The sequence below is a fragment of the Caenorhabditis elegans genome, chromosome II (assembly GCF_000002985.6).
Source record: "Caenorhabditis elegans chromosome II".
Lineage (NCBI taxonomy): Eukaryota > Metazoa > Nematoda > Chromadorea > Rhabditida > Rhabditidae > Caenorhabditis > Caenorhabditis elegans.
This window is the reverse complement of record NC_003280.10, coordinates 9,409,165-9,430,694: the sequence shown is the minus strand read 5'-3', so window position 1 is coordinate 9,430,694 and position 21,530 is coordinate 9,409,165. Positions and strand designations below refer to the sequence as shown.

Genomic DNA, 21,530 nt, shown 5'->3' with positions numbered 1-21,530 from the left:
TTTTTCACAAGTTTGGTGAAAATCAGTAGTTAAAATGTTCCTAATTTTCAAAACTTCAAAATATTTGTAATTTCAAAACCTCTTCGTTATTCCAATGACCCAGTTCACTATTCTTCTCCAACCACTCTAAAGAAGAACACATTTAAGTGCTCTGCCCATTTTGTGCTCAATGAGCTCTCTAATTGTTAGAGCAGTGCAAATTGACATGCGACTCTGGAATAGAATAGAAACCGGGAGGGGGATGCTGCGTTAAAAGATGGGTTGGAAAGAAGACGAATTGGTACTTTGTGAAATGGAGAGAGAGGCGCGAAAGCGGATTAGTGTACTCTACACTCGTCATCTGCCCCACAATACCAATTCAGTACCACTTTTCACAAGTTCTTTCATCTTTTCGTTTTTAGAAGGTGTTTAGACAGTTTTAATCGTAGATTCTAAGCTATCATAATTTAAAAAAAAAATTAAAACATCGGAATCTATCCTATTTTCTAGTGAAAGTTTTACTACCATAATACTTTAACTAACACATTTTTTAGCATTATTGAATAATTTATCGAGAGATCTGAGATCTTTTTGAGAACAACTTAATTTTTGAAACTAATTACTCAGATTTCAATCAGTTTCGAATCAACCAATAAATTGTTTTTATTTTAGCTATATATTTATTGGTTACCTTTATTGAAATATTGTAGATGTTGTTCTAGATTTCTTGAAAGTTCTAACCTTCTTTTTTTCATTTTCAGCTTTCCAATTTGGACTAAAAATTTTCCCTACTCTGAGCAATTTGAAAATGTTATATTATAATGATCAGTCCTTTAGAAATATTTTAAGCAACTCTACTTTTAATTTTTTTCAAGTTTTTATCTAAAAGTCCGCCGGTTTCTTTTTCCAATTTCACTCCTCATTTCCTCTCCCAGCAATTTGTAAAATATTGTCCTCTCTGTCATTTGTCAAGTGTTAGTGTCATACCAAATCGGTGCTTTTCGCTCAATATTCCTTGGACCCTTTGTCCGTTTTTTTAGGAGCATGAATAATAGTGGCCAGTGGTGTGGTTGTAGAAAAAAAAAGAAGTGAAAACGAGAAAAAGAATGCGGGAAAAATGCGAGAAATAGAGAATGGACGGCGGAAGGCGTCGGACGCCGAAAACAACATGAGCCGTCACACCACCACATCCACCACCCACAGCCAAAATATCAACCTTTGCTATTTATGTTTTCTTACTTATTTATGTTTTTTTGTTTGGACTTTTTATCAATTCTTGATCATTTTGGAGAAAAATAGGATCTTTTTAAAATTTTGGAAGCGTCCAATTTTCGAAAACAGTAGAGAGATGTGCTTTGAAGCGTGAGATATGGTTAGGGTAACTGCATTTGGTATCATGAGAAGTTGCTTTTCTCGTAGTATCATTACTTTGGTAAAACTTTAATGTTAGGCAGGCTTTCATGCCTGCCTATTGCCTATTTTCTGCTTTTTAAGTCATCTCAGGCATTATTGTATTCACGTTAACAGAAAAATATTATACATATTTGAAATTTTAATATTTGAAAACAAAATACTTCCGTGGTCTCAATATCTGATAGATCTTGTTTTCAAGAAAAAAAGAAATTTCTTGAAAACTAATGAGGACTTATTTAGTTTTTTATTATTATACTTCAACTATTTTCTAGAAAAAACCTAAAATTTCAGCCGTTTTCTCAATAACAAGAAAGTAGTATATTCTCATAAAAAGCATCAAAGCATCATAAGATCTACTGTTTTCCATCGCATATCCACATTGAGCGCCGACAAACAAACACACTTTTTCTTGGTTGAATCGCGCAAAAAACGTGAACACAAACACCGATATCGATGTGTGGACTCAAAATCTGTCGAAATTGAAAAATTGAAATCCATCAAATATTTTTCATTTGGCTAGCCAGACTGACCCAAACTTTCAACAATTCTATTTGCTTTTTAAGAGTTTTTTAGAGTTTTCAAATTTATTGTGAAAATATACATGAACCACTAATAGAGAATACCATTTTCTTGGTTTATATTGTTTTTTCACACAATAAGTTCAATAACCATAAAAATAAGTATGTGTTCTGTTCTGAAATTCAAAATCATGTCACGGTTATTCATGATGACGGTGGGTAGATATAATTGAACATTGATGGATTTTGAAATACCACACCCTAATACTTGTATTGTACCTTTTGACACATTTTATGTTCAAGGTTATTTATATTATATCTTCTCGATAGCAGGAAACATTGAAGTTTTACAAAAATATTTCAGTTTTCTTGTGAAAGGTTTGCGAGAAAAGATGGCAAGCGCAAATTGTAGCCAATTTCAAATTTTCCGTTTACGACGACAAGCAATAAGACAAATTTCCTTCGCTTTTCCGCGCTTTTTTTTGCTTTTTGCTGGTTGTCTAGGATTTCGGAGATATTTTTGAATTTATAAAAAAGGTTTCTGCGGGAAAAAGAAAATTCTGAATAAGATTTTATGAATTCAGAAATTGTATAGTTATTCTACCCCCTTGGTAATTCTTGGCAGCTTCTCAACCAACAATAATTAGCACAAATATGACATTGTATGAACTCTTTTGATTTGCCTCTTAGAGTCAGAACTTTTCTAGAGAATTCTTTTTTTTGAATCTACAAATTGTTTCTTCATACAATTCCAATAATGAAAAATCAATAAAGCGATCTTATGCTGGTTTGACTTGTATTGTTTGAGAGCCACGCCATTCACAATGAATACGATCTAGTAAACATACGAGTTTGGGGCATCGAAAAATTTTTGTCCCGTTTATTTACACATAATTCAACACTCTTTTTCGTCTCTTCCTGACGCCTGTTTCCTCCTCTTCCTTCCATTTTTGGAAAGGCTGTCGACAGCCGTCCCGATAGAAGTTTATTTGCATTTCTCCTCCTTCTTTTTCTTCTAACATGTCCTTCCTCTTTTTTTTGCTTTTTTTGGATGACTCGACATGAAAGTTATATTGTTCGAGGTAACTATTTCAGAAAAATGGGTAGCAGTAAAGTAGGATGGGTTGCAGTTTTATCTGTTGCAATTGGCTTCGGAGCACATGTGAGTCAACATTTTCTAGGAAAAATGAGAAGAGGACCCAAAGCTTAAACTTTAAATTAAAAGAAAATTTTCTAAAGCTCAGACAAACTAAAAAAACGAACAATTCCAGGTAGTAAAATCAGAATCACCTTCATTTTGTGAGGACTACATCAGATGCATGGAACAGTTGGAAATCAAGCAGCATGAATGTTTATCACTTGACAAAAATGTTCGGTAAGCTGAATTCATTAGCTTAATTTATCCAAAAACTATCATTTTCAGATTGAGAAGCTCAGATTCATGTAGTCGATTAAAATGGGATAAGAAATTAGAGTTAAATGCTTTACATATGCGGTATGGTTTTGAAACTTTTTATGCGAAACAAGCTTCAATAATTTCTTATTCAGAAGAGCAGAAGTTGCACGCGATTGTGTTCAGAAAAATCATCAAGATGCTCTTTTGGCAGAGTCCACACTTGACGAGGATACGGTATGACGCTCACTGTAACTTCCAAGTAACTATATAAATTTCAGAGGAAACAATGCATTTCAATCCATGACAAATTCAAATTTGCCAAGAATTTTTCATCGGAAGAATTGACATCTACGTCACCTGTCAGTAGAAAGAAAAGGTCTGCAAGAAGGAATAAGAGAGAAGCTCGGAGAAACTCGAATTCAAGAGCAACCGAATGTCGAACAGCTGCAAAATTATGGCATAAGCAGTGTTCAGCATTAGCCAAATGTTGTCCATTAGTTGAGGAGTGAGTTTTCAAAAAAATTTGAATTTGATAGGGAGGGGACATTTTCAAGATCTGAAAATTCAAACCTTGAATTTCTATTTTTGTTGGAGAAACTGTGGGCAGAATGGTAAAATCTAGGTAAAATTTGTTACTACATAAAAAATAAAATCGAAAATTGCCGGTTTTTTTAAATTTTAATTTGTTTGCCATTGTAAATATTAAATTTCATTGTTTTGAAAGTTGTAAGTTTTTCGAGGAAATTTTCGTTAAGTAGTAATTAATTTTTTTAAATTTCCGATTTTCTTGTTTTCAGCTGCAAACAATCTACTACAGTAATAATGGATCAAATCTATGAGGGTCGACACAAACTTCACGATATGCACGTCACTAATTGTATCTAGATTCTTACAATTTTACAATTTCAAATTTACTTTAAATTTTTCTTTCGTTGTTCTCTCAATTTTCACATTTCTTTCATCCTGTTAGCTTATTGTTTCTTTCGCTAGAATTTCAGATATTCCTTGGATATTGTTTTGCGTGCCAATCACTAATTCACTTCCTCCCGATCGCTTCTCTCTTTTGCAGAAAATTCCAACTCCCCAAATTATCATATTAACTGTGTAATTTACTGATTTCCAATTTGCATAATTATTCATAATGAAGCTATGTGATCAATTCAAAATCTATCCCATAAAAGCGCAGTGGTAGGGCATATTTTGTACATTTCAAGTATGAAATTTCTAAAGCTTATTGTTATTGGCACAATTTTCGCCATTGCGGATACAGTACCCCAACAAAAGTGAGTTTATTAATATTTTAAATCAACGACTAGCTTACGACCAAGATGCCATTAAATTTTTTGCGGCCAAAATGCATTGTTTTCTAACAACGAGGGTGCAGTTTTAGTTTCAGAAGCAGTTTTTTGCAAACAATTCTGAATTCTTTCTAGTTTCAGATTTTCTCATAACTAAAATTTCAAAAAAAAAAAAGCTTAACGACAATTACACTTATAAAAATTTCGCATAAAAATTGTTTTTAGAACAATAATGATACGTTTCCAGCCCAAACCATGAACAAAGGCATATTGAGAAAAGATTCGCCCTAAGATCAAATGGAGCAGACATTGGAAAATTTGCAGAAACCGCTGCCAGGTATGACTTTAATTTTAAATTGTTAAATTGTTAAAGCGAAAAATTTCTAAGGATAACCACCAAAACTTCCTAAACGGAATCAGGGAGTTTTTAAGTGTCGACCATCTCTAATTTTCAGCTCAAATCATGATCAAGAGCATACTGTCCATAAAAGACTTGCCTTGAAATCGAATGCTAGAGCGTTTGCAGAACCAGGAGTAAAGTTAGTTTTTAGTTTCAAAAATTGGGTCAGAGACCAACATTTTAATTTCCAGCTCTAACCAGGAACAAAAGTCTATTGACCAGAAAAAGGTTATGATTACATTCAAATCAAACGGTGTAGACGCTGAAAAACCTGCAAAACCAGCAATCGAGTATGTTTCTATTTGAAAATAAACTCTGGCGGCACAAGTTTCAAAAATTTAAAACAAAAATTCAGAGCTCTCCCATTTAAGCATAGAGAGGATAAACGCAAGGCAATGACTATTTTCTTGAAATCTCAGGATGAGAAGTAAGATAATGGCTTTTATAAGTTTTGATGAACTGTTTCAGCGTTGAACCAAAGAAACAGAGAGAGGATAAGAGTAAAATGACCATTTTCTTCAAATCTCAAAATAAGAAGTAAGATTTTAAAAATATAATTACTACGATTGACAGGCACTCTTTCAGGGCGCAAACAGCTGCACAAAAGCAATCTGTTCAGCAAGATGCATTGCTTGAGTGAGTTTTTTTCCAAATTATTTTGGTTATTTGGAAGTAGTGTATAATCAAATTTTGGGTTTAAATTTTTGTTCAGATAATTAACTAACGAATTTATCTTTTCAGTGTTCTCCGCAAGCGCTATCAGAAGAAAAACGATGTTTTCGGGTAAATTAATTTTATTTTTACAAGCAATCGTAATTTCATTAGACTAAAATATAGTTTTTTACTACAAACATTTGAAAAATTCACAATTTCAACTGGTTTTCGAAGTTGACACTCTGATAAAAGTTGAAGGAACGCGGTCAAAATTTCAGATTTGCTGACAAACCGCAAGAGATCAAGTCTCATATTGTTGCCGAGCAAGATCATGAGCATTTGTAAGTCGAAAACTATTACATTAAATCTCAGAAAGGGAAACATCAGCAGTAATTTTACAGCTAGATTTATAAGAACTTCTGAAATCATTTTCAGAGTCCACGAAAAAAGAGTGATTGATCCTAAAGGCGCTTTTATTTTTTTCAAATCAAATGACCAAAATAAAGATCAGCAAGCTGAGTAAGTAGAGTCTCCAAAACAGAAAAATAATATTTTTCTAAATTTCTAAAATATTTCCAGAGCCGCTCCACATCAACCAAAGGGCTTCGATAAAGAAAAGTTTGCTGCATTCCGCAAAAGATTCGAGGCAGCTCGTAAAAAATATGCTACCGCTCGCCCACACAAGTAAGTCATTTTGTGAACTATTCTCAAGATAGATTTGAATTTTCAGAGTTGCAAAGGCAGTTGCGCAACGGTGAGTTAAGCTCCAAAAAACTTGAAATATTTTGTAAGAGATTTCCAAAATTTAATCCATGGTGATTCCTAGATATGAGTAAATTTCAAAACTTTTAGAGGTCTGCCAGGATTTCCACGCAAGAAGAGAGAGTGAGTCTGCCTAACATTAGGTCGTAACTAAACCCCCTGTCTATAGAATAATTTCTAGCATCGCTGCGACGGTTGTCGGCGCCGCAGTCAGTAGTGTTGTCTCGAATTTGATGAAAAATGTGGAAGAGAGTGTTGTGAAAGCGAACGAGCAGGCAAGCAAGGTGACAGCCGATGTTGTCGATTCATCGCACGGATCGATTTTGGGATCCGGCGAAATTTCACTCATGTCAGACATTTAGTTTTCGAAATCCTTTTAATGATCGGAAATTCTTATTTTCTAGAAATTTTAATATTTTAGATCAAATGACGCTATCCAACACCAACTCGCACCACAGGTTGTTCAAGCTGCTCCAGTGTAAGTGAAAACTCAAATCGTTTCGGACTTTTTTCGGTTAGGCCGAATAGGCTAAAGTTCTATTTTACTTTAAATACACTAAAAAAATCAACTCTTATAATTAATTCAATTGTTTTCAGTTCGAATGAAGCCGTGCCAAAGCCGTTCGCTCCAGTCAACCCAATCCATGCAGATATAGAGGTCATTGTTGGAAATACCAATGCTACTACGATGTTTTTTTTTTAATTTTTTTGAAATTTCAATACCCAATCTTCCAGTACCTCAACTGTTGCACCAATTCCTCCAAAGAAAGGTTTCTTCTCTACACTTTTTGGTTCTTTCAAGAACTTGTTCGGAACCGTCACCAACTCCATTGGCGGATTCTTCATTGATATGGGATCCCGTATCACTAACTTTGTCGAGAAACGTGTCAAGGTTTAATTTGATGCTACTTCACATTTTATTTTTTTTAAAGTTCTACTAATAAATTTGAATAATTTATAAAATGTGTTCATCTTTAGCAGTGAATGGAAGGAACTTTATTAGTTTATTATTTCAACCGTATAAATATATTTACATAGTAAACAAGTTTCACTAACAGATTCAATCACTACAAAATCTAAATATGAATAAATACTTAAATGCTGTAATTATTATCATTATTATTATTAAAACACAGATGGCAAGGAAAGTGAAAATTTTACATTAAAAAAAGGTCATTCAATTTAGAAAGCACGTTCATTTGCAATGAACAACATTGCATTTCCGAGGTAGAAGATAATACGAGAGACAGAGTGAAGTTCTTTGGTATGAGTTTGGAACGAGTTGATCAGCAGAAGGAAAGCGCTGAGCCATGCCAAAACTGCACCAATCAAGCGAACAGTAGATGCTTGACGAGCATCGTAATCTCCATGCTGGCCATTTTGGCAGAGACTTGCAGAAGTGGCTAGGATCACAACGTGAGAAGCTAGAAGGATAGTGAGGATTGTAGCCAGGAATGGGATGGCAACGAGAAGATCTTGAAGAAGGTGGAGGAATTGACCGAATGAAACGCACGCGGCTAGGAACACAATTGGAGAAGAAACTGAAGTTACAATGTCTCTGAAAATGAAATAGTTAGATTTCAAACTGGAAGTTGGCTTTTTAATACCTATATGAGAAGTAATAGAACACATTGGCAATTGTGTAAAAGATAGCGGAAGCTGGGCCAGTACGGTTGACTGATTGGAAGTATGTCGCGATGGCGGACATTAAAAATGACATGGCAGTGGCGAATCGGGCTCTGGAGAAGTCATATATTTTTGTTAAAACTATTATTAAAATGTCTTATTTTTATAAATTAAAAGAAAATTTAAATACGCTAAAAATAAGTTTTATAACCGCTCAACTCACTTTGGATTCATTGTTGTTGCAAGTGTCAAAATAGACAAGATCACTAGAGGTGCACTGAGAAGAATATGATGATTTTTCTCGAATTTTGACGTTTCAATGTACGCCAAAACCGTCGAACCGCCATAAATGGCTAGACATTGGGCAGGTGATAACATCTAAATAAATTAAGTATATTAGCAGCTAAAAATAATTTAAAATAATTGAAAACCAAGACTTTGTAACATTATTTATATAATAAAATTATGAATTAAGAATCAACGAGCAAACATCAACATTTGCACGTGCAAATGGGCAATGTGAATATTGAAAACATTTGCTTTAAAAATGTTTTTTACAAAGCATACAGATATTATAAGGAAGTTCCAGGACCATTGTTTCAAATTTCCCAATTGACGAAAAATTTGTACCTAGAATTATTTTGAAGAACTTTATTAGATATTTCATATTAAAGCTTCTGACATTAGGTAGTCTAGTCATAATTGTAAGAAATATTTTCAAAAAATAGGAAAAAGGGAGAAATACACTGTAAATAGAATATGTACAGGTTCAGAAGTTAGTGATCATCAGTTGATTTTTACAGATTTTTTCACAGGGTTCACAGCCATCGTATTTCCAAAAAGAATGAAATATTGAGCAGAGTAGTAGGTTGAGAGGACACAGAATGATGGAGCCAACTTCCAATATCCAGTGTGTGAGAGCATGAGCACCGAGTCTGAGATGTAGAAGAGGAAGAAGCCAATGGCACGGTAGAGGAGCCCCTGCAATAGAAAATTGTATTATATCAAATGTGCAGTTAAATCAAACCTCTTCATTCTGTGACTTTGATCCATTGAGATACTGTGAGACAGCTATCAACGTACACGTTGATAGAAGAAGTGAATAACTGGCAAAGACAGTCAATGGGCCTCTATGATCAGCAAGCATCGGAATGAAGCAAAGTTGTCCAATGACTAAAGCCCATGCCAACATTCCAAGAAGGAACTTTGTATGAATTTTGGTGGCATGTTGCCGGTAGAGACTCTGAAAAGCTCTGTGATAATTGATAATTCTGAGCATAGGTAAAAAATTTCAGAAACTGTTCTTTGACATTTCTCCAATTTTTAGAAAATAGTTAGCGATTCTCTGAATATCCCCCGATTATTTTTTTAAAGACTACTAACAATGTTCTTTATAATCTTTTTGTGTAATAATAACCTTTTGAAACTCTGAATTACTGTCAAATTGATCTGTTGATAAAAAAATATTGGAGAAATCTATATTTACGAATTTTTCCTTTATTAAACTTGGTATTTGGGCAACAACCACATGCTTAGCATTGTCCGAAAATTCTTATCTTGGTTCGGAATATAAACTTAATCCACACTTGGGTGAAACTTGGCTTCGACCAGGCCCAAGTTTAGATGCCTATCTTTTGTCAATCTTCTACCCAAATTTTTCTTCTGGACCGAGTTAATATCTAAGTGTCAAAGTACCACGTACATGATATTTGATTGTTACATCTCGAAATTATGTCTTCAATGACCAAACTCACCAAGTAAAAGAGGTGACCAATTCCAAAAGCGACAGCTCCCAAAATGATTCCATCATGGCGCATTCCAATAATCCAATCACCGACTCCTCCGAAGAACAAGCCAGCGGCAGCAGTTTTGCGTTGCTCTTTTCCTAGTCCACCTCCATTTAAGTATGCAAAAGCAACAAGTAGAATGATTGGAGTTATTTTCCTAAAACATTTTGGTACATTATGAAAGTATAAATATTGAACTTTAATGTACATTTTAAAAAAACCTTTGAACCTTTGAAATTATATCAATCTGTTATCAATTTATATACACTCACCAAAAGGAATAGCTGAATGTGTAGTGATCATTGAAACCATTTGATTGGTAGTAAAAGTTGGCTACCAATAGGAAATAAGCCAATCCAATTGAAGAAAGCTGTGACTGCATCTGGAAGAATTAAAAAAATAAACAAAAAATTGATGCCGGGAAATTAATTTTAACAAAATATGGGGCACGTTTAAAGCTAGACAATTTTCTAATACATACTTTTTAGAATGACTTGTACTTTAATATCGAGAGCGTCCAATAAGGGGAGGTAAGATGTTCTAAGTGCACTAGTTTTCAGAAGGGTATGTCAATTAGGGTCTCGAGTGGAAATGATGTAACTTTCGTATTCTAATAAGCTAGAAAAACAACAAAGTGATGGAAACAGGAATTCGTTTCAGGATTCAAGTGTTGGTTTTTGCAGTAGTAAGAGTTCAACGATAGTCTTATCATCATACTTTTCTGTCGTCGAAATTGATAGCGGTGAACCTTGACTATATTGGCTATTCTCTAGTTTTGCAGATCGAGGAATCACTATTTGAATCTTGTGGTTGGAGCCAGCTACAAGTCTTTTTTCTGCAAAACACTATGCTGATAGACGAATTAATTTAAGCAAAATTGTATTTAGTTTGAAATTATTCCATTTACTGTACAAAACAAAAGAAAATTTTGTAATTTATCAAAAACTGGCCAATTTGGCAATTCTCCAAAGTTTTCAAAATCATCGTTAAACTTTTAACTATCATTTGAAGACACAAGTTTCAAAATAAAATAGTCGTTCCAACAAAAAAATAAAGAACCTAAATATAGACCTAATAATCTTCAAAACCAATGACAATAACCTCATATTTTTCAGAGGTGTTTTTTTTGTACTGCGCCAAATAAAAAACGCGTAAACCAGTTCCATCGACCTCTTCCGACAAGAGGATGAAGCGGAAATTTGAGAGGGAGGTGTGTAACACGTAAATAAAGGTGTCCAACCTTCCAACATCTCAATATATTCTCGTTTCTTGGCAATAAGTTATTACACAATTTGATACACTTAATTGGATTCAAGTGTGAATGTTACAGTTATCTTGAAGGTTGAAGTTAATTGGATGAGGCGTTAAGATTTTAGATTTTGTGGACGATAAAATTGTTCTAAAGAGAAATAGTGAAGGACTGAAATTTGATAGTTAACCTGAAACTGCGTGAGACGTCAGGTGCACTTTTGTGGTATGCTTCAGGGGTTGGCTCCGGATCCTGTGAGCACGTGGCACGTGACAATGATAGGAAGGAACAAGTGTTTGTTTGAACTTTATCGTCACTTCCGCGGTCACAAATTTGTATGATTTTTGTTCTCAAATTGGTGAACTAGTTAAATTTGATTTGTTCCAGGAAAAAATCGATTTCATATTTATCAGTTAAGAAAAGGCACTGGAAACGATTTTTGTTTGCTTTGCAAGCAGTTTGACTATTTATGTTCTTTTCGAATTAAAAATGGAGCTACGTTTTGCTACTTTGGAAAAAACTTTTTTCTACAACGCATTCGGAGCAAAAAAAAAGAAAGAAGAATGGAAGCGAAGATGAAGACATGGGAGGCGACTAGAACGAAAAATGCGCGAAAAATGTGAGTGTTGTGCGTTCGGAAACATTGACCAGACGACTAGAGATTTGGTTGGTGGCTCCCTAGCTCTCCAGATAAAGCGTTATTGACCATTGCGTGAAGTTATCTTCTACATGGGTCTTGCCACGAGGACAACAACAAGTTACTGTACTTCCTATCAATTTACGAGTCGCTTTTGCATTATATTTGTATTTAACAAGTTATTCATCAAATTTTAAAACGACAAGGCAATATTGGCCCGTAAATCGACAAGAGTTACAGTAACCCGTTGATCGTGGCGAGACCATGTTATCTGTAGACGACTACGTAAACGAGGTGTCCATATAATAGTTTTAAAAAGTTAGAATCTTGAAAGTCAACAAGACCACACAGTAATAAATTCGAACCTAGTCAGGTGTACTGGCGAGAATCAAATCTGAAATCTATTCAAAAATAACCCGTTTTACCTCATTTTTCTGGTGATAATACGGAACCGCCCATCATCAGTCCCACTGCGTTGTGTGTCCTGTTGTTATCAGCTGTGTTTGTGTACCAAAAAAAATTTGCTACAACGCGTAGCTGATTTTTTAAATATTCTGAAAATATAGTGAAAAATATCTGAAAATTAAGTAAGGGGAAAGATGGGTACAGGAGCGAAATGCCTGTTTTGATTTTGGAATATATAACTTGAAAACGGATTTAAAAGTTCCCTAGAAGTTTATTGTTTCGTTCGTGGAACAAAAAAATTTGAAATAAAAAAGCAAAAGTTTTTGGGTGGGAGGCTGAGGGGGAAATACAAGTTTTGAGAAAACGGGGCACGCACACACACCTATACAACACTACGATCAAAAAAATGTGGGGAAATATGAAACAATGTATTTAAAAATCGATATGAAGAAATTTAATTTCCCTTGAGCACTTGTTGCCTGAACTCGCCGACACATTTCTCGAATGCCTGAAATTATAAAAAGAAAATAATTTGTATCACAATTTAATTAATTGTAGCCTACAAACTATGTAAACAATTGTTTGTTTTATTGAACTAGTATTTGTGTTTTTTAGAGGGATGAAAAGGATATGCCTTCAAAATTTACTCTAAATGTTCATAAATTTTGGAATTTTGCCAAAACTTTCATTTTCGGAAATCTTCAATTTTTTGAAAAATTAAAAAAAAAACCTTCCTGGTATTTAGATACTTTAGTTTTTCCTAAGTTGAAATGAAAACAAAAAAAATAGTTTCAAAATTATTCCCAATTTGAGAGTTATGCAAGACTTCAAATAATTCAAGTGGGTTAGTGATTGTTTTAAAACAATTTTCACAACTTTTATATTTTTTTAAATTTTAATTTTTTACTTTGCTCGTGATTCTAAAAAATTTCCCAAGTTTACCTCAGTAAGTGGAGCACACTTCAAAACACGTCCTGGATTTTCTTGAAGACATCTTACAATCTCCTGAAAAATGTTGGATATTCTCAAAAACTTTCTCAAATTAAAAATTACATTTTCATTATCCTGGCACACATTTTCACGGTGATAAGCGAAGAATTGCTTCTGAACGCGTTCAACAGTGTCATCGAAAATTTTCTTTCTCTCCTCCAAATCATTTCCGGAAATCGAAACTGGGGCGGCGGAAATTCCAGCGGTCTGAAACTTTTAAGTTTAATCCTATCAGGAAAGATTTTTTGATTTTTACCTTTCTCTGTTGCAGCTGACTGAGCTTAGCCATATCTTCTCTTAATCTAGCTTTTTCTTCACGCTCTCGAGCCAATTCTTGTCTGAGACGGTCACTTTCTCCGTCGTTTCCGGCAACTCTGGTCGCATTGACTCGGCTCACAACGTCCGATGATACACCGACGGTTCTGAAACGTTGAATAAATAAAAACTTCCTAGTTTCAAAAGAATTCCCAACGTAAAAAACTCACTTGTACTCCTCGGGAATCTCATTTCGGTCAATGCGCACCACTTCGGGACGTGCCTCTTGTTCTGCACTCTGGGATGCTCCCATCTGACAATTATCGATTAATAAAAGTTTAAACAGACACGAGAAATTAAATATAAAAAATTGAATTGTTTATTTGTTGTTTTGTGTGTAGAAAAATAATTTTGATAGAAACAAAAAATTAGCGTAAAATAAATAGCTAGCGCAATACTCGTGCACGAGATGTGCGCCAGCAGCTCCTTGACGCAAAACGTGACGTTTAGCACCAAAATGATTTTTGCTCTTTGAGTTCTTTGTTTTCGGGAGCAAATTTCATGCCAATCCCTTTCTTTTTTTCAAATTTTCCTGTTAAATTCATGTAATAACTATTATTCATGTCAATTACAACAAATAAGCATCCAAGATTTTATCATAAACTCGTTCAAACCTCCTTTTACCACTCGAAAAGCAATATCTCCGACTTCCTTCAAAGAGAAATGATGACAAAACATAGAAACCTCACGTTATACGTTTTGTCATCACGATTTCAGTGCTCACTTTTCTCATTTCATTCTCGCTTAATTTCATTTTTGTCACTCTCGCGTCATGTTTTGCATTTTTCGAAAGCATTTATTTAAAACTGAAAAAATAATTCGTAATTTTTCAAGAATGGCTCAAAAAGATGACCGGATTTTGCTGTTGAATGCTCCAAGGCTCCCGCTCGAAGATGATAAGCTCAACGAGCTCACCGCTGATCTTCACGATTGGGCTCATGTAAGTTTTTTTCTTAATTTCCGAATTTCAATGAATTTTAAACATCTTTCAGGCTAATGGGCTTGTCATGCGTCTATCAACCGACAAGTTGAGCAGCGAAGTTTGTCAAACTACTCCATTAACACTTCTTCCATCTCCATTCCCGAAAAATGTTTTTGAAGAAGCAGTTCATATTCAGAACCTTTTCGCAAGTCTTTATCACTTCATAGCTTATGAATTTGATTTTCTAATCGATATTCATAAAAATGTCGTGAAAACTGATGATTTCACACGGAATATGGTTGAGATCTTGAAGAAAGTCAAAGCCCAAGGACTCAAGCAACCAGTCACTCTCGCGATTCAACGATCTGATTATATGTGTCATAAGGATCAATATTCAGCGGAATATGGACTGAAACAAATTGAAATAAACAATATCGCCTCGTCAATGGGAGCACATGCTCTACGGCTCACCGAATGGCATATCAGAGTTCTTAAAGCGTTGAACATTTCCGATGACGTCATTCAAAGAGCAATTCCAGAAAACAAGCCAATTCCAATGATCGCTGAAGCTTTATTCAAGGCCTGGTCCCACTTTTCGAACCCAGCAGCTGTGGTTCTTGTCGTTGTAGAAAACGTCAATCAAAATCAGATTGATCAACGCCACGTGGAATATGAACTTGAAAAGTTAGGAGTACCGATGACATGTATTATTAGAAGAAATTTAACACAATGCTATGAACAGTAAGTTTTTGTATTTGAATACAGAATTCTATGTTAAAACTTTCAGATTATCATTGAATGATAGAAGCGATTTGATGATTGATGGGCGTCAAGTAGCAATTGTTTACTTCAGAGCAGGATACTCACCTGATCATTATCCATCTACAAAAGGTTAGCACAATTTTATCAACGTTTAGCTAAATTTTTCTGATATAACTCTAGTAAATTTATTCTTATTAGAAAGTTTTTTGAAACATTTCCGATTTGTTTCAGAATGGGAAGCACGTGAGCGTATGGAACTTTCCACCGCTATCAAAACTCCATGGATCGGGCTACAGGTGGCAAATACTAAGAAGACCCAGCAGGTTCTTTCTGAAGATGGAGTACTCGAAAGATTCATCGGAAAACCACGAGAAGCTCGCGATATTCGAGCTTCATTCGCAGGAATGTGGGCTTTGGAGAACACTGATGAAGTGACTATGAAAGTCGTGGCTGGAGCTCAAAAACATCCAGAAGCGTTTGTTCTGAAGCCACAAACTGAAGGTGGAGCCGCATTGCACACCGGTGATGAGATGGTTCAAATGCTCCGAGAACTTCCGGAAGAAGAGCGTGGAGCTTTCATTTTGATGGAGAAACTGAAACCGATGATTATTGAAAACTACCTGGTTCTTGCAAAGAAGCCGATCACATTTGCTAAGGCTGTTAGTGAACTTGGAGTGTATGGTTATGCATTTGGAAGGAAGGATGCACCTGAGCTTAAGACTGCTGGGCATTTGCTCCGAACGAAACCGGAATCCACAGCTATGGTAAAACTGTTTTCTCTAATTTTGGAAAAATAATTATTTGTTTTCAGGGTGGAGTAGCCGCCGGACATGCTGTTGTCGACACCCCATTCCTCTACGAATTTATTTGATTTCGAACATAATCAGAAAACTCAACAAAAATGCTGTGATATGAAACCATTTGCTATTTAGATCTTTTTGTGTTTGTAAATTTAATCATTGTAATTTATTGAATGTTGAATATGTGATAATTATGAGATGAATTTGAATTTTCAATTATTAATCATCTGAGTTTTTGCTTCGATTCCAGAAATAGAAAGGACAAACAATGCAAAAAATGAAAAAAAAAAAAACAATGAGAAAATCTAATATTATCAGTTTTCAGTGTTTTTGAAGAGAAAAGCTTTGAAAGTAGAAAACAAACAATAATTGACTACAAACTACAAAACTTATTTAGCAGACACAGCCTCTTTTTCTTAGATTTTTTTTCATATTGTCGCAATTTTTGTCTTTTTTGCCAATTTTCACTACAGAATGTTCGTATCCCAGGCGCTGTGAACGTGTCAATGTCCGGGAACCCACGTCCGTGGCAACCATAAATTAAACTTAGACTAGATATGATGAATTTATTAGAATACATTTCAGTTATTGGAACTTTGAGGTAGGATAATGAAAATATGTAACGGGACAAAATCTTCTAAAAGTGTAAACAATCGCTAATTTCTTCTGTCATTGTGGGCGAAGCTCCAATAATTACTGAGAAAACTGAATTTAAAGTGCCTCTGAATGCAGATGTAGTAAATACATCAACATGCATTAAATACTTCACTTCGATAAGATCACTTTCAAAAGTTTGTACGGTTTCGTGAACTTTAAATTCGATGAGTTCTTGTTGTTCGGTGTTTGGTTCCACGTTGATGCTCTTTCGTATCATTATTTTCCTCTGCCGAGTCATTTTCTCCTGGTCTTTAGCATAAAATCTTGCAATTCTGAAAATCCGGACTCCGACTTCTCGAACTGTGCATGTTGATTTATTGTCGATCAGCAAAGTTAGTGGAATAACTTCTCCCGTGATTAAAACCCGCTGTGGGAAGCTAGTCTGTAAAGTTGAATAGTCTTATTTTGGAATCGGGGATTTTACTTTTAACGTCTTTAAATGACCATATTATATGAAAAAAAAACAAAAAAAAAACTCAATTAACAATTAATAATTGTAAGTAGCTCTATTCCCCGGGATCGAAATTTCATGCTGTTTTTTTGCCTTTTTGCTAAAGGTTTAATTTTTTCGATCATTTCTATCATTGCCAAATTTGGAGAAAAATCGGTATTTAAACGTTTTCGGTAATGCCAACAATCCACCTCTATAGAGAAATATTTTAATTTAGTTCAATTTAATATATTACTAATTTAATATATTAATAGTTTAATATATAGTAAATATCGAGAGGTGGGAAACAAGTTTTAAAAAAGAAATAAAACAACAGTACCTTTACACTTACTATCCCACTCTTGAAAAATACACCGATATTCTTCGAAACAGCTCCATTGATTTGTTGCAAGTCTTTTGGTATATAAGTTGCATTCGGTACAACTAAAATTAGATTAAAAATTAATATTGTTTTTTTTTCAAATTCCGTCCTACCGAAAATCAATTTTTTGGTAATCTCCATTAGACTCCATGGTCTGTCGAGTTTGATGACAGTTGGGTTACGCTAGAAACACCGCAGCCAAATTTAAACTATATTTTTGGTCATTAAAAATATTTTAAATTTATTTTTGAAAAACACATACTTGGCGGACAATCTGCTGGTAATTTGAAAGAAAATGGGAATTTGTGTGTTCCGGGTTTTATGCAATCCTGAAATGAATTTTTTTTGCAAAACAAAATAATGGCAAAAGAAAGTACATGAACAGTTCTAAATGAAATCTTACCGTGTCAGAAGTGAAATTCCATAATGTCATGTATAGATGTATGTATTGAATATTTTCTCCATGTGATTTTAATTTAATCGTGGATTTGACATTAACTCCATTACTACGAACAACTCTGAAAACAAGAAAAACTTGAATCTTGAAAAAATTGAATTGACGATCAACTTACAAGCTTGGCTTTTGCTGAATCTCTTTCCACGAAGTTTTTTGATATCCTTTAATATAAACTCGTAATGTTCGAGCTTTGAGCTCCTTTCGATTTATAATTACCACATTTCCTGTAACACATTCTTCGGGTCTATATTTGCAGGTGTCTCGGTCCAGTACAATTCGGAAGCATTCCATTGTTTTCTACAAATAAGTGCATATTTGAATATCAATGTAAATGAGATTATCAAATAAAAAAATCAGATCCTACTATAATCAAGTGTGTCGAGATATAATCTGCCAAAGAAGTATATGTTTTCTGGAAACCACGCCTGGATCATTTATAGTAATTGTCTTATCAGCATCTCCGCTTGCAATTAGGGAATAAAACGTAAATGACTAATCTTATCGTGTTTCCAGAGGGTTTCAAATACTGGAAACCCATAATTTTGCTCTATATTTCTTATCGATAGGTGGCTTATACGATTGCGAAATTGCGTGAATCACACACCATTTAGATCATTTGAAATTATATAAATGAAAGAACTGAAATACAAAAACTCAAAGTAGTGTGTGTGTGTGAGAGAGGACTAGGAGAACTTTATGCATTATCAGTTATGCTTGTCACTTATCGAGTAAATAGTTCACCAAGTGTTTCATTTTACAAAATGTTTAAAATTAATATTATTTTTAATTCAAAAACTGCCAAATTCTGTTATTTTCTTATTTTGCGAGTATATATGTTTTAATTCATCAAGCCCAAAAGGTTCAGCCTGGTAGTCCCATTCCCAAGCGTTTCACGCAGTTTTTCACGTATCACACCACCGTGATGAGAGTCGCTACTCAGCCTATTTACCAAATAAGAGATACAGGGCTTAAAATGTGTAGACTTCAGCAAAAATGCAAATTAATAGTTGAAGGGATGGGGTGGCATATTTAGCAGAGTTTGAAATAATTTTTAAATCGTTCAAGTGGAAGCAAGTTATGCTATTAAAAGGTCGTAATCAGCTTTGTAGAAGGGATACAGTTGGGTTACGCTAGAAACACCGCAGCCAAATTTAAACTATATTTTTGGTCATTAAAAATATTTTAAATTTAATTTTGAAAAACATTTAGACGTTCACGTTTCCAACAAAAAAAACCATCAGTATATTCATTGATTTCCAATGAGTTTTCAATCATTTCTCAATACGTTCTCACTTTTCGCGACAGATATCAGTTTCTACTTATTGAAACTGATTCATAATAAAAGAGGTATTGTTTTCTGATTTATTTTGTTAAATCAATATCGCATATTTCAGAACCAAAACAAAAAATATGGCAAGTAAAGATGCTCGATCATTCGCATTGTACGTTAACTCAAAGTGAGTAGATTCATCGCTCACAAGAAAAGTATCAAAATTTTGATTCTTACAGACCAAACAAGACAAAGTCAACTTCCAAAATGATACCAGCAGCTGTGGCTTCTGGAAGATCCAGGTAAGGAAATGAAGTTAGAATGCTTGAAACTGTCAATTGTTCAGGAGATCGTCAATGCTCCCAACCACAGATGGTCCGGTAGCTGGCTCCAGGAGAGACAAATTGGAACGATCTAAAAGAGGGACTAGAGATCGGGAACGACCAGAGGTACTTGCAAATTCAGATGATCTTGAGAGTTTATAATTCAAAATGGACTGTCATAGTTACTTTTTCGACAGGTCACGTTAAAAATTCTTGAGAAAGTTCAATTCTTCTGACCTTATCCTGACCACAGTTCATTGGATATGATGAACCTCAAGATTGGAACATCTTTTTACAATCTGAAAATAGTCATTGTTTCTAACCATTGCAGACTCATTGCTTCTATCAATGGCAGGCTCATTGCAGGCAACCCTTCAACCAACAGAAAAGAGTGCTCGAGGAAAATCGTCAAGACGGAAAAAGAAAAAACCACAATGCACAGCTCCCGAGGAAAAGTCTCTAATGACATCCGATAGGGAATACTTTCCGGTTTTGGAGAAAACGCTTCGAGGATTCAAATTTTATCATGGGTTTCTGCCACGCGAAGATCTACAAGCCACGTTGCACAATCCAGGAGATTATTTGATTCGTGTGTCGGAAGTAGTTGAAGGAGAAAGCAAAGTCGTTCGGGAGATCATTTTATCACTGATGACGGGCCATATGGAAGGAAAACAAAAAGAGAAAAGGGTAAGTTGAGTGAAGTAAAGTTTTGAAACAAATAACCATATTTTTAGATTCATAATGTGGTGATTAAACGTGTATCCAACAAGTTTTTCTGTGAAGCAGCACGCCCATTCGCTACTGTAGCCGATCTCATCAACTACTACACAAAGCACACTGGTCATTGCTCTTCTGGAAATTTTCAACTGAAACACCCGATTCTTCAGCAAACATGGGAATTCATGCACTCGGATGTGACAGTTGGAGATGTCCTTGGTGAAGGAGCATTCGGAAAAGTGTGCGCTGGTGAACTGAGGCTCAAAGATGGAAGTTCAGCAGAAGTAGCAATCAAGATGACCAAAGCATCTGCATTTTTGAGCAAAATGAAGATTAAGGAGATGATGAATGAAGCAAGGTTCATCAGAAACTTCAATCATAAAAACGTCGTACGCCTATATGGAGTTGCTCATGATGAGCAGCCACTGTACATTCTACTTGAGTTGGTCAAAGGTGGATCCTTGCAAGATTACATGAAGCAGACGAAATCGGTGCCCCTGGCGGATCGAATCAATTTTTGTCTTGGAGCTGCAAAGGGTCTTGCGTACTTGCATCAAAACAATTGTATCCATCGGTGAGCAGGTTTTTTGTTGGAAAATCGATTGAAAACTTTTCAGGGACATCGCCGCCAGAAATTGTCTTCTTCACGAGAACGAGGTCAAGATCACCGATTTTGGATTATCTAGAGCTGGACCATCTTATACAACAAAGACATCTTGTAAGATTCCTATAAAGTGGCTCGCGCCTGAAACCTTGGCTACTCTGAGCTTCTCATATGCAACTGATGTTTATAGGTTAGTTTTATCAACTATTGAGGTATAGACAAGTGTTCTTTCCAGCTGGGGAGTCACTTGCTACGAAGTCTTCGTCGACGGTGCTGAACCATTTGAAGGTGTCTCGAATGCAACTATCAAGGCTGATATCATGGCTAACAATTTCTATCCAATGCCATCAATGACTCCAGACGAAGTAAAAGAGTACATGAGCAGTTGTATTTTTGTCGAAGAATCTCGTCGAGCCACAATACCATTGGCAGTTGCAGAATTTGAACGATTTGCTCGAATGTGTGAAGATGGGACATTACAGATGGGAAAAGCGAAAAATAGGCTTCTGGCAGTTTTCAAAAACAATAGTGATAGAAGCAGAAAAAGTCAGAGAAGCAAGAGGACGAAGAAGAAGAAGGAAGTGCCAAAAGAGGAGTGAACTGTTTTTATGATTCTTTCTACTTGAATAAAAATTGAGCATATGCTTTTTTTCAAAAAAAAAATAGACAAACATCTTAATAAAAATCCAAGATTCGAGCTTTGCTGGTATCATATTTTTCTCATTGGGGCGACATTTGGGGTACATTTCCGAATAAAATAAGTTGCATTATAAGTTT

General features: G+C 34.9%; 9 protein-coding genes and 4 non-coding genes across 16 annotated transcripts; 6 read left to right on the top strand and 7 right to left on the bottom strand.

The window, feature by feature from the left end:
* The first annotated feature begins 265 nt into the window (after positions 1–265).
* M176.13 lies at positions 266–333 on the top strand. The gene has a single exon (NR_051537.1). It is a non-coding gene; the product is annotated as an Unclassified non-coding RNA M176.13 (non-coding RNA).
* A 2,617-nt stretch (positions 334–2,950) lies between these two features.
* Positions 2,951–4,471, top strand: M176.5 (Venom protein). Its single transcript, NM_063614.4, has 6 exons — positions 2,951–3,072; positions 3,182–3,285; positions 3,334–3,405; positions 3,459–3,540; positions 3,585–3,811; positions 4,104–4,471. Exons 1-6 carry the CDS (start codon positions 3,010–3,012, stop codon positions 4,189–4,191), a joined length of 636 nt encoding a protein of 211 aa, NP_496015.1. The 5' UTR covers positions 2,951–3,009; the 3' UTR covers positions 4,192–4,471.
* Positions 4,472–4,518: 47 nt separating this feature from the next.
* M176.10 (uncharacterized protein) lies at positions 4,519–7,383 on the top strand. Of its 2 annotated transcripts, NM_063613.5 has the most exons (17): positions 4,519–4,589; positions 4,852–4,941; positions 5,060–5,143; positions 5,196–5,294; positions 5,360–5,431; positions 5,473–5,541; positions 5,590–5,640; positions 5,746–5,787; positions 5,937–5,999; positions 6,094–6,177; positions 6,238–6,342; positions 6,389–6,412; positions 6,511–6,543; positions 6,602–6,769; positions 6,842–6,898; positions 7,018–7,110; positions 7,156–7,383. In NM_063613.5, exons 1-17 carry the CDS (start codon positions 4,522–4,524, stop codon positions 7,316–7,318), a joined length of 1,365 nt encoding a protein of 454 aa, NP_496014.1. In that variant the 5' UTR covers positions 4,519–4,521; the 3' UTR covers positions 7,319–7,383. The 2 variants fall into 2 exon arrangements, with proteins under 2 accessions (NP_496014.1, NP_001360470.1); NM_001373785.1 differs by lacking the exons at positions 6,511–6,543; positions 6,602–6,769 and having other exon boundaries at positions 4,521–4,589.
* Positions 7,384–7,398: 15 nt separating this feature from the next.
* M176.11 (YhhN-like protein) lies at positions 7,399–8,426 on the bottom strand. The gene is made up of 3 exons (NM_182267.4): positions 8,270–8,426; positions 8,028–8,159; positions 7,399–7,978 (listed from the first exon to the last, which is right to left on the bottom strand). Exons 1-3 carry the CDS (start codon positions 8,422–8,424, stop codon positions 7,603–7,605), a joined length of 663 nt encoding a protein of 220 aa, NP_872067.1. The 5' UTR covers positions 8,425–8,426; the 3' UTR covers positions 7,399–7,602.
* A 260-nt stretch (positions 8,427–8,686) lies between these two features.
* M176.4 (lysoplasmalogenase) lies at positions 8,687–10,215 on the bottom strand (the record flags this gene model as incomplete). Its single annotated transcript, NM_063612.7, has 4 exons — positions 8,687–9,027; positions 9,074–9,289; positions 9,801–9,990; positions 10,106–10,215. 4 exons carry the CDS (start codon positions 10,213–10,215, stop codon positions 8,833–8,835), a joined length of 711 nt encoding a protein of 236 aa, NP_496013.2. The 3' UTR covers positions 8,687–8,832.
* Positions 10,216–12,145: 1,930 nt separating this feature from the next.
* M176.16 (uncharacterized protein) lies at positions 12,146–12,178 on the bottom strand (the record flags this gene model as incomplete). The annotated part of the gene is made up of 1 exon (NM_001361873.1): positions 12,146–12,178. The coding sequence occupies one exon, from the start codon at positions 12,176–12,178 to the stop codon at positions 12,146–12,148; it is 33 nt and encodes a 10-aa protein (NP_001348714.1).
* Positions 12,179–12,378: 200 nt separating this feature from the next.
* Positions 12,379–13,682, bottom strand: chch-3 (MICOS complex subunit MIC19; the record flags this gene model as incomplete). The annotated part of the gene is made up of 5 exons (NM_063611.9): positions 12,379–12,632; positions 13,067–13,129; positions 13,178–13,321; positions 13,371–13,536; positions 13,600–13,682. 5 exons carry the CDS (start codon positions 13,680–13,682, stop codon positions 12,579–12,581), a joined length of 510 nt encoding a protein of 169 aa, NP_496012.1. The 3' UTR covers positions 12,379–12,578.
* M176.14 lies at positions 12,688–12,776 on the top strand. The gene has a single exon (NR_051536.1). It is a non-coding gene; the product is annotated as an Unclassified non-coding RNA M176.14 (non-coding RNA).
* Positions 13,683–13,991: 309 nt separating the features above from the next.
* Positions 13,992–14,207, bottom strand: M176.15. Its single transcript, NR_051535.1, has one exon. It is a non-coding gene; the product is annotated as an Unclassified non-coding RNA M176.15 (non-coding RNA).
* Positions 14,208–14,263: 56 nt separating this feature from the next.
* Positions 14,264–16,132, top strand: gss-1 (Glutathione synthetase). Its single transcript, NM_063610.8, has 5 exons — positions 14,264–14,369; positions 14,422–15,092; positions 15,139–15,242; positions 15,345–15,877; positions 15,925–16,132. Exons 1-5 carry the CDS (start codon positions 14,265–14,267, stop codon positions 15,982–15,984), a joined length of 1,473 nt encoding a protein of 490 aa, NP_496011.1. The 5' UTR covers position 14,264; the 3' UTR covers positions 15,985–16,132.
* On the bottom strand, positions 15,649–15,669 carry 21ur-15579. Its single transcript, NR_051534.1, has one exon.
* Positions 16,133–16,477: 345 nt separating the features above from the next.
* Positions 16,478–18,137, bottom strand: arrd-3 (Arrestin C-terminal-like domain-containing protein; the record flags this gene model as incomplete). Of its 2 annotated transcripts, none has more annotated exons than NM_001276738.2 (5): positions 16,478–16,952; positions 17,341–17,444; positions 17,496–17,711; positions 17,786–17,900; positions 17,955–18,137. In NM_001276738.2, 3 exons carry the CDS (start codon positions 17,521–17,523, stop codon positions 16,551–16,553), a joined length of 534 nt encoding a protein of 177 aa, NP_001263667.1. The 2 variants fall into 2 exon arrangements, with proteins under 2 accessions (NP_001263667.1, NP_496010.2); NM_063609.2 differs by having other exon boundaries at positions 16,551–16,952; positions 17,645–17,711; positions 17,955–18,130.
* A 960-nt stretch (positions 18,138–19,097) lies between these two features.
* Positions 19,098–21,394, top strand: M176.9 (Tyrosine-protein kinase). 2 transcript variants are annotated; one of them, NR_145829.1, is made up of 8 exons: positions 19,098–19,186; positions 19,234–19,296; positions 19,349–19,411; positions 19,456–19,558; positions 19,764–20,119; positions 20,167–20,723; positions 20,767–20,943; positions 20,989–21,354. NR_145829.1 is itself a non-coding variant. In NM_001318278.3 (8 exons), exons 2-8 carry the CDS (start codon positions 19,250–19,252, stop codon positions 21,350–21,352), a joined length of 1,632 nt encoding a protein of 543 aa, NP_001305207.1. In that variant the 5' UTR covers positions 19,113–19,186; positions 19,234–19,249; the 3' UTR covers positions 21,353–21,394. The 2 variants fall into 2 exon arrangements, 1 of the variants encoding a protein (NP_001305207.1); NM_001318278.3 differs by having other exon boundaries at positions 19,113–19,186; positions 19,799–20,119; positions 20,989–21,394.
* The last annotated feature ends 136 nt before the right edge of the window (positions 21,395–21,530 follow it).

Excerpts from the sequence above, each read along its gene's own strand:
- M176.9 (NM_001318278.3), top strand. The coding sequence starts at position 19,250 with ATGGCAAGTAAAGATGCTCGATCATTCGCATTGTACGTTAACTCAAA. Across the intron at positions 20,120-20,166 it reads GAAAACAAAAAGAGAAAAGG|ATTCATAATGTGGTGATTAA; the intron begins GTAAGTTGAGTG and ends CCATATTTTTAG. Across the intron at positions 20,724-20,766 it reads CAAAACAATTGTATCCATCG|GGACATCGCCGCCAGAAATT; the intron begins GTGAGCAGGTTT and ends AAAACTTTTCAG.
- gss-1 (NM_063610.8), top strand. The coding sequence starts at position 14,265 with ATGGCTCAAAAAGATGACCGGATTTTGCTGTTGAATGCTCCAAGGCTC. Across the intron at positions 15,093-15,138 it reads TTAACACAATGCTATGAACA|ATTATCATTGAATGATAGAA; the intron begins GTAAGTTTTTGT and ends TAAAACTTTCAG. Across the intron at positions 15,243-15,344 it reads TCATTATCCATCTACAAAAG|AATGGGAAGCACGTGAGCGT; the intron begins GTTAGCACAATT and ends GATTTGTTTCAG.
- M176.5 (NM_063614.4), top strand. The coding sequence starts at position 3,010 with ATGGGTAGCAGTAAAGTAGGATGGGTTGCAGTTTTATCTGTTGCAATT. Across the intron at positions 3,073-3,181 it reads CAATTGGCTTCGGAGCACAT|GTAGTAAAATCAGAATCACC; the intron begins GTGAGTCAACAT and ends GAACAATTCCAG. Across the intron at positions 3,406-3,458 it reads TTAAATGCTTTACATATGCG|AAGAGCAGAAGTTGCACGCG; the intron begins GTATGGTTTTGA and ends TTTCTTATTCAG.
- M176.11 (NM_182267.4), bottom strand. The coding sequence starts at position 8,424 with ATGTTATCACCTGCCCAATGTCTAGCCATTTATGGCGGTTCGACGGTT. Across the intron at positions 8,160-8,269 it reads GCAACAACAATGAATCCAAA|AGCCCGATTCGCCACTGCCA; the intron begins GTGAGTTGAGCG and ends TGACTTCTCCAG. Across the intron at positions 7,979-8,027 it reads TTCTATTACTTCTCATATAG|AGACATTGTAACTTCAGTTT; the intron begins GTATTAAAAAGC and ends TTTCATTTTCAG.
- M176.10 (NM_063613.5), top strand. The coding sequence starts at position 4,522 with ATGAAATTTCTAAAGCTTATTGTTATTGGCACAATTTTCGCCATTGCG. Across the intron at positions 4,590-4,851 it reads GATACAGTACCCCAACAAAA|CCCAAACCATGAACAAAGGC; the intron begins GTGAGTTTATTA and ends ATACGTTTCCAG. Across the intron at positions 5,295-5,359 it reads CCTGCAAAACCAGCAATCGA|AGCTCTCCCATTTAAGCATA; the intron begins GTATGTTTCTAT and ends ACAAAAATTCAG.